Here is a 9,832-nt window from a genome sequence, read left to right as displayed (position 1 = left end):
TTTAAGGTATTTCTAAAGCATACCAGTTTAGGTTTCGGTTGGTTTATCGAAAGGTCATTCGAAGAAAACCAGTTCCTTAGATTACAAATATTTTCTTTTAGTAAAGAAGCGGCTGTTTTGTAGGAAATGTGCTTTGTTAGTATAACGGCATCGTCGGCGTACTGAAAGACCGTGCAGTTGGAAATTACAGACGCGAAGCTACCAATAAATAAATTGAAAAGCAATGGTTAAAGAATGGGCCCTTGTGGTACTCTTGCTTTCAAACTCTGTCTGCTGCTAACGCCTATGTTGATATCCAGAGCTACGACTTGCGAACGATCATGTAAATAACTGTTTAAAAGGTTATGCAATGGCCCCCTAAATCCAAGCAGATAGAGTTTTGTTTTATCTTCGCCTATAGATAATTGATGTGTAACCCCGATGATTCGAAGTTATCCGTCGTCGCGAAAACGCGGCCTTGCGATTCTGTAAAAGCTACAAGGCACAGCCATACTGCACAAAGCAAGCTTTTATCGTCAGAATATTTGGTTTCCTCTTCACAGCCGTGGTAACATGCACATACAATTTATGTGAGGTCTATATATTATATTGTATTTCACTACAGCGACGATGACCAGGCCGGTTAGTTTGTCGAGGTGGTAACGAGCTCCACCGCAGTGCATGAGGAGACGCCGAAAGGATGAACGATCCTCTTTCTAGCAAACACAGTGACGTTGTTTGGGACATACTAGTCAAGTGCCTAGCTTGCAGCTTTATATTGTCGCGCAGTTCCACGTGCATTGACTTAAAACCCTGCAGGTTCGAGAGTAGCGCTACCCGAAAGGCCTCTAGCTTTGAGCCGTCGGCGCACACAAGTAGAGCAAGAATTAAAAGCCTCGATCGCCTGTCTTGAAGCGAACTGCAGCACACGGCAGCAAATCACATATGGCTTTCGATTCGCTTGGAAATGACCGGGAGTAATTTTGCAGTTTGCACATACACTGCATGCATGACTGCAACCAGCCAACTATGCATGGTGCTTTGTCATGCGCATAACAGCATCAGCAGTTCATTATTTTGCTGGCGCACTTGAAGTGGACGCACCGAATAGGGCAAACTTTAATTTGCCACACTATATTACCTCAGGCTATGCACGACCAATAGTGGACGCAAACACGCAATCGTAGCTGTGATCTCGAACCTACGAGTAAAATCTGTGAGATATGGTGTCGGAAATTGAAATGTTGATTTCATCTCCCCAACGTACCCAGGGCGAAAAGGTACCGTGTCCGTGCGACGTGCCTGTAAAAACGAAAGTACCGGGACTATCCAATATACCAATAGCCACAGCTTTTTTTAGTCTCAAAGCAGCCGACACAGACCTTTATCAATTTAGTGACGGGTAAGACTTGCATGGAATATGGGCTGCCCTGCGCAGCTACTAGTAGTTGTATGTTCCTTGAGTTAGTTGAAGTCCTTATCTTTATCCATATTTAAACTTAGTGCGGCAAGAGCAGCGGGGATTGGCTCAACAGCCACAGAGCTAGACCGCATCTTCCTAGATGGCGCCACCATCCTAGCTCGCCGCACAAGTTATTGGGTCGACTCGCGTGCGTGCCAGCATGAAGCACGACAAATAGCCGGCCCAAAGTAGCAGTGAAGCGTAAAATATAAGACAGAGTTTTGAAAAACTTAAATGCAAACCTTCAACTTTTAATTAGTTTTCATCTCAAAGTTCCGAAATCCCCAAGACGCACTTGGCATTTCCCCTATCCTCGTTCTGTTCATTAGAAATCTTTTTTTATTAAATTTAAGTTCTCGGAAGGAATGGGGGTGAACCTAAGTAAATGATAGCGGAAACAAAACGAACGAAGTAGAAAAGCAGAAAAGTGGTTTGAGTATCACCGTACAGCTTAAAGAAAACGCGCAAAAAAAAATAATAATAAGGCATTGTTGGAAGACGCGTTTTAAAATTACCCATACCATATAACTGCTATCTCTGCACGACTTGTCATAATTCTACGTCAACGGCACTATTTTCTGTCCCAGGGTAGATCTATACGTTTACTTCTGCAGGTGCAGTGCTTTCGTCAATTATAACCAAATAGTCGGTTCACGTCTAACTGTATTGTGTTATACTATAAGTGATTAGCTGAAGAACTGTACAACTTGTTAGCAACAAGCCTAAGCACTATTTTTTCAAGATCAACCGTGAGTGTATGCTCCAAGCGATTGTATTGCCCCAGGCAAGGAAACAATAAATTAGCTCTGAGTAAAGGAATGAAAAATGTGATTCAACTTAATTTTCATTGGTTAAACGTGCTTTTCGTACGGGTGCGCACCTAAGCGTGTAAAGAATATTGATGTGCTGAATGCCAGTGTCAACTGTAGAAATAGGCTATGGAAATATGTAGTACTATACTCTCCCCAAGGTGGGCAACTGAGACTTCGATATTTGTTTAGTATCTTGTTTTCGTTCTTCCCGTGACAGTGCTAACGAATGCTCCACTCACTGGAAACGAAACTGTAATTCGTTCATTCATAAATCTTTATTTGAAAGGATATCCTGAGGCTTAGATGGGAAGAAGGTTAAGTGTGGACACGGAGATAGAAGGCTCCGGCCCCTAACCTTGCGCTTGGAACCGAAACTGGAAATGAATGTAGTTGCTTTCTCATTCACTAGGTGGTAGGACGTGTCAACAAACGCTGAAGTGACACTAATGTAGTGTTTTGATATGATTTGTGGCTGACGCTTTAAAGAAACTAACAAAAGCTTGTTATGTGATTCCAATTTTAACGAACATTAATGCGGGAATTGGTGATCGTGTGGCAGCGTCTGGTTTAGGAAAAGCTCCGTCAAGCACGTCGGACACGTCGCAGTCGACATCACGATATGGCAGCTGTTGCAACGTCGGAATGTTTGTGTAGCTCTTGCATCTCCCGTTTCGTTGCGTTCTCTGCGCAAGGAATGACGCTTAGCTTCCAGCCAAGCGTTGTGGCTGATGAAAGATGATATGTGAAGACATCGCGAGATCAACTGTTGCGCATTAGTCTGTTACAAACAAGTAGAGTCCTCACGCTGCAAACGGGTGAGATACGGTGCTTGCCTCAGTTGTAAGCTAAACATTTTTACTTTTCGAGCATCTAGTGTGCACTGAGCTAGCAACTGCCTGGATACTTTGCCAGGTCATGTTTGATAAACAAGTTTTTAATTCTATTAAGCTGGCATCCTGTTCTAACGTCGAGCTCCCGTTCATATCGCCGCACGGACGTTTCATTGCTTCCCGGGCCAGTACATAGCGTACGGAGTCCTTCACACTTGTCTGTAGAGCGCTCGAGCGAGGCTGTTCGGAGAAAAGCAAGTGAAATTGTGAGCAAGGTTCTGAATTTATTTATAACACTTCCGTTCTAAAGCAGCCGCGAAGCCCCAAGAACCTCGTAGGCACAAGCTCGTCGGTCCTAGCAAAGCATGTGCGTTCAGATTTGGCCTGACTTGAACCACAGCGCACACCTCGAGCGCTCTAGACAAGTATGATCGGCTCCGTACTTTCCCTTTATTCTAGAAATTAACTACATATGCAGATGATCGCGTCAGACCATGAATGCTCTTGGCAGTGTCAAATGCCGTTACATTGCTTGCTGCCACCCGTAGCGTTCTCGTTTTTGTTGTGCTTAGACATAGCGTATTTATTCAGGTAACTCTCTCTCTCTGAACCAGTAAAAACGCAGAAAAACAATTATATAAAAAGCCGAGGAGGAGCTTGACTAACTTTTGAGCTGGTTTCGCATTTTCGCACAACTCAGTCGTGTGGTAGCTTTGATAGTCTTCTGAGCTAACCTTATGCATTATTAGTTCTCCCCATTATACAGACTGTTGCTCGGAATTTCTGCAAGGCTGTAGTCTTGCTTCCTGTTGTTATATTTCTCTTTACCCATTTTGCAGGCTCGAAATGAACCTCCCACACTTTCGCCGAAAGAGGGCCCTGGTTTTTCTGCTGGTCGCAGGCCTTGTGCTGCTCGCCCTCAACTACATTCTCAAGTCAGAGGAAGCCAATGGGTGTGGTCGTACAGCAGAAACAACACCATGCCTCTTGTCCCTCTTCCCCAAGGTACAGGACTCTCTAGCTGCTCAGGGTGTCTCAAGTTACCTCTGTTACTACGCCCTCTGGGGTGCACTGAAAGACCAGCAGCCTCTCCCTTGGACCAACAAAGTCGAGCTCTGTCTTCGCAACGAAGAGCTTTCCGAGCTGGATGAAGGTCAACTGCTCAAATCATTTCGCCGCTATGGCGTACAAGCTTATTATGACTCAGCAAATGGCCTCTACAGGGCGAAACTCAAGGATGGAAGCAGTGCCTGTGAGGTTTACCTCTACGTCTTTGAGGAGGACAAGATTGTGCACAGAGTTCGCAGGGTCGGCTGGAAAAACAGGCTACTACCACCTAATGCATGTGATACACTGCACTGTTTTCCAGAATCCCTGCTCACACCGCCGCTCAAGGAGACAACGTTCTTGGGTACCTCAGTAAATGTCCCACATGATGGCATTGAGGTGCTCAAGTATATGTTTCCAGACTCTTGGTGGAAAGGAGAGGTGCCACCAAAGTGCGACTAAGTGGCATTGTTAAACCCCAAGGAGGTTTTTCTCTAACAGGTGTTGGTTGATGTGTTAGCTGTAATGTTGGGATGATTTTTTATGGTTATAGTACAGAATATCTTCAATGGCAGTTCCCGAAAGTAAAAAGCAGTATGTGTTTGACTTAAAATTTGTATAGCTACATTCAAAATCAGCCTGGGCTTAACATTCATGCAGGTTAGCTATGTACAGATTAATCATTTGTTTACTGTGTAAGTTGGCGATGAAGAGTTGAGCAGTGGGAAATTTCCATGAAACAAATTTTTTGCCTAGACCATTCAAGGATATGATAATAAAAGAACTTACCTATAAACACAGTCTTTCATTATCAGGCAACACAAGTTTTAGTAGACCTGGGAGAATTTTTAAAACCAAACGTCTTTATCCAAGCATTGGCTTCCATGCAGAATTCTTGTTGAGTACTGAGCTCAGCTGCCATATGAAAACTAGGAGTAGCACTGGAATCATTTCTAAAGGTTTTCAAAATTAATTGTTGGCAATCTGATTCTTTTCTGCACCCAGTTTAACTGTTTTCACTTAAGTGATGGCTTCACTTGCAGAAAAGGCCGAAGCACACTTGGTGAAATAGAAACACCAATATACTCTCAGCTTACAGTCTTACTGTATAACAACGCTTATCAGCCTATATGTTAATGCACTCCAGTTTACTGCAGAATCTGAATGATTATGTTCACAATACTCGGGTTAACTTAAAGATCTACATTCGCCATCGGAATGCCTCTAAAGTGGTAATTAATAAAGCTGAGGAAGTTATTATGAGAAAGGAGTGAATTGGTAAACATTTTTTTATTAACTCATTTCTAGCTACCTTGTCGGCTTGCAGAAAGCAAGCACTGATGTCAGTTTCTCTTCTGTGCAAAATTAATCTGAGGAAACAAAACATTTTTGAGCAGCCTGGAAAAGTACTTATTCATTAAATAAAATTTATGCCACCACCCCAACTTTAATAAACACATATTCAGAAAATCATGGGCCTCGCTCATATTCGCGATCTGCTTGTCGACTAATGCACCGAGCCTCATGAGCTTGAATGTATCCTCCTTTTTGGTAAAGCATAGAGGTTATTGTGAAAATGTATTCTGGACTCTCACACTGAAAGCAAGTTGACTTCAGGAATTCCTAAATTTATAGCATTTCAGTAGTCTATATTGTCTGTCGCTTAAATGTCAAGTGAGTACTTTATGCTTTTTAGGTAATTGATATTCTTCAAAGGTTGTTTGGTGTTTGATATTGAATGTGCTTTGGTATTGCAATGATGGAATGTAGTGCGTATTCTTGTTTCTTTTCTTTTTGACTTCTCATACTACTTACTCATTCCATTACACTCTTGTCCGATATGATGAGACACAATTTATGCATTTATCACTATTTCACCTAGTCAGCATTTTCTGAAGCATCTCAAGATAAAGTTTAGATGCTAATATGTAGGTTTTGGCCATTATTGTCAGAAATCATGTATTTGTCATTACTTTCAATGTCACTAATTGAATTTGTGGGCTGAATTTTTTTTTTTTTTTTTTTTTTTTTTTTTGTTGCTACATCTTTTTCATGCAACAGTTTGTGACCTCTTGAGCCACTGTTGCAAACTTTGCACGCCTCATATGCAGTGTGTTAGGTTTGTTATGATCAGGTGCATAGTTTAGGTATTACGTTTTCAATGCTTATGTTAACAAAAGCTGCAAAGAACATGGAGCAACCACCATTAAATATCACATCTTATTAATGTGTTTTCTTAGTCACTTTTGCTAGTGGCTCTTAGTTATTGCAATCTAACACACTGCCTGGTTATGCTGTTAGCATCTCAAATTATTCATTAAAATGCTTATTTATGGTACCCTTGCAGTAGTATGCTGACATAGATTGTTGGTGTAAATTTTTTTGTGACCCATTTTTATATTTAGCTGACGCTAGACAACGTAGACTAGTTGTTGGTGTTACATTTGCTTACATAGTGGAGAAATATGGGAGAGGCCTTCGCCCTGCAGTGGGTATAGTCAGGCTGATGATGATGATGATGATGACATGCCATTTCTGTTATTCATGTTTATCAAGAATTTTTCAGTTTTCATTAGTAGCATAGCTATCGTTGCACTCTTTTCAAGTAAACAGTCCAAACAAATGTGCTGTATAAAATTTACTGTCTTTTATTACTTCCAAAGACATACTGTGATGAGCTTAGGTGCTGCATGTGTATTATTTGTTGTGCAGCCAGGGTCTAGTCTTTTTTCAGCATAGCATCATAGTAACCCTTCTGATACCAGGAGTGTATTTTATGTGTTTATGCACTAGCATATTTATTTCCCACATATCTCTTTGATAATGCATGAAAGCTGTATGAAAGCCATGGTTTTGTGTAGATTGCTACGAGAGATAGGCATAATTGCAGTGAAAATTATAATGGAGACTTCTGCTTTCATTTAGGTGTGTCAGTCATTTAATTATCAAGTTAAATAGTAATTTCGTATATTATTAAGGAGCCTCACTCATTTATATCCATTGTTCATTTATTGATTGTCTGAGCTGGAAAGGTGCCTGTGGTTGCTTTTTTTAAATTTCTTCCCCAACCTTTTGGAATAAATGCGCTATATATGATAAAAGAATACTGTGTGACCGGAGTCTGGTATGATGACAAAATGAAAAGTACTGGGTACCGAGAGAAAGGGAAAAACATGGTTGCATTCTTTTTGCTCCTGGCATTGCATAATTTATGTTTACGAATTTCTCAACTGGTATCGAAAATGGCAATTCGTTCGAATAAAGAAACGTTTGCATATAATATCTACTCATACTACCATTTTGGTTTTGCTGGCTCTCGTAAATGTTTCCTCTACATTGGTGTAGGGAACAGTCTTTTACCGGAGAAACTAGATGATTGCAGCAAAGGTGCTTTCAGAGATGGCTTGTGTTTTATCAGGTTTAACGTCCCAAATCGTGTCAGGCTGTGAGGGATGCTGTAGTCGAGATCCCCAGATCATTTTGACTATCTTGAGTTCTTTAATGTGAAGTGACATCGCACAGTATACCGGCACAAAGGCACAGGCTTTTTAAGCAATTCAGGGTATGGAAAAACTGAGCACTGAAATAGTGCGATAACCGACTGACACCAAGCTTGATGGCTCTAATGTTCATGTCCGAGCCCATGCATTTCTTTGCATATCCGGACTCAATTCACACATCTCAGGTACTACACGGTGCTAGCGCCGCACCAAAATATTAAGCGTATTGGGGATTTTCTTGAACAAGCTCCGAGCTGCAGCAGCCAAGAGTTGCATACTAAGTGTTGACTGCAAATAAACTATAAGCTGCCAACTTCAGCCCATCATTTCTTTTTCAAAGGTATAGGCTTACTGCTATCTCTCCCGTCCATACGCAGAGCTCTTAGTTTCCGGCTTTTATTTGGAAGGCTTCATTCTCCAGAAAATCCAACGTCGGCATGGTGAGCGAAAAATCACAGGCGTGGCTCTAACAGGTGGTAGTTGACTGGGGACATGGCCGTGCATGGTCGTCGTGTTGTGTGACGTCACGAGATCAAGAGTTATGGCCGGCGTGACATGGAATCTCGGGCTCCGCTTTTGAGGTGAGAGCGAAATCTAGGACCCTTCGGTTCATAGTTGAGCACGCTGCTCCTAGAGTCACGCAGGCACTTTCTCGCGGCTTGTTTAAATCCGGGATTGATATATGTCGGGTGGCCGTCACACATACCATAGTATCTCATGACTGTGCTCTAATGAACGTGTGGGATAATAGAGACACAAATAAAATATTACTGGTTAAGAGAATAGCAAGCACTGGACGCGAACAATTGTCTGCAAAGGAAAAGAGTAGCCATTAATGCGTTCGCGTCATACACCTAAAAGCAATGTCCCTGAATTTCAGAAAAAATTCGGGAAGAAAAATTAGCTGCTACTTTGTGACTGAAATTAGGTTACGTGAGGGGCGTTCCGAAAGTAAGTTTCGTCATTTATTTTCACGCGGAAACATTATTGACGCAAAAAATATACCGTGGCATCATGGAATTACATCTTGCACTATTTTTCGACATAGTCGCTACTGACATTCAGGCCTTTATCGTAGCGTGCGATGGGTTTGAAGAACCCACTCTGGTAAAAGTCGATGCCCTGCGATGATACACCAAATCCGCACACGGCAAGCCTCACACAAGATCATGTTTGTCGCTTAGGATGGGAGAGACTGGATCGCCCGGCCTGCAGCGCAGGTCTTGACCCATCGGACCTGTTGCCTGCATTGAAACCCGTACTCTCTGGCGTCACTACTTCCAAAGAAGTGCCGAGGTGCAGCAGGCTGTGCGACACTTCCTCGGCACCGACTTTTACTAGAGTGGGTTCTTCAAACTCATGGCATACTATGACAAGTGTCGGTAGCAACTATGTCGAAAAACAGTTATCATGGTTTATGTTTTGGGCAATAAAGTTACCATGTGAAAATAAATGACGAAACTTACTTTCAGAATGACCCTCGTAAAAAGGAATTCAGCCTTAAAATTCAGACATCGGGATTTTTCGGGCGATTATTTAAACTTTTTTTTTTTTAAGAAAAAAAAACAACTAAATATCTGGTCTTGAGATAAATGTGTGCATAATTGCTAGTTTCTGCGCACAGCGTGGAAATTATGAGTCCGAATGAAAGATTTACCGAATCAAATGTGTAGGAGTGGTGGTTATCAAATAAATAATGTTCGGAAAGTACCGCAAGAGATTGCCAGCCGCAGCAACTGCAATCTATTGTTAAGGGTCCGAGCTTTGACCGGTGGACATAGAATGGATAGGGAGAAATGCCGATAGGAACGATAAGAAGGAACGATAATGGTAAAGCAGTGTAGTACATCGTTTACATACCTATAGACCAATACCGATCTGTGACGTAAGCACGATGCGGCGGTGCTTCTGTCGCCAGGCTGGGCCGACTGGGGGTGAAAATTAGGGTTAGTGGCCATAGGAATACATGGAACCGAAAGATTTCAAAGCAGTTTTCTCATTTCACGGGGCACCTATGATGTTATTCCGCACAGAGCAACCATGAACATCCTAGAGGAGATAGTGAAAGTATGAAATATCATTACCGAGGCGAAGTATTTTTAAAATGCCGCGAAACGTATGGCGGTGCGAGTTGGGAGGGCGACCCATAGAAGCACATGTAAACACAACTTGCCGCAACATTTTTCTGGTTTCACAGAGCAC

General features: G+C 42.1%; 1 protein-coding gene across 1 annotated transcript; it reads left to right on the top strand.

Moving 5' to 3' along the window:
* Positions 1-2,687: 2,687 nt before the first annotated feature.
* Positions 2,688-7,234, top strand: LOC146207247 (uncharacterized). Its single transcript, XM_084577911.1, has 2 exons — positions 2,688-3,068; positions 3,923-7,234. The coding sequence occupies exon 2, from the start codon at positions 3,930-3,932 to the stop codon at positions 4,590-4,592; it is 663 nt and encodes a 220-aa protein (XP_084434037.1). The 5' UTR covers positions 2,688-3,068; positions 3,923-3,929; the 3' UTR covers positions 4,593-7,234.
* The last annotated feature ends 2,598 nt before the right edge of the window (positions 7,235-9,832 follow it).

Source organism: Amblyomma maculatum, chromosome 1 (genome assembly GCF_055883805.1).
Source record: "Amblyomma maculatum isolate TAMU_Amacu chromosome 1, ASM5588380v1, whole genome shotgun sequence".
NCBI lineage: Eukaryota > Metazoa > Arthropoda > Arachnida > Ixodida > Ixodidae > Amblyomma > Amblyomma maculatum.
Note: the sequence above shows the minus strand (reverse complement) of the source record. Positions and strands in the feature narration are given on the sequence as shown.

Excerpts from the sequence above, each read along its gene's own strand:
- LOC146207247 (XM_084577911.1), top strand. The coding sequence starts at position 3,930 with ATGAACCTCCCACACTTTCGCCGAAAGAGGGCCCTGGTTTTTCTGCTG.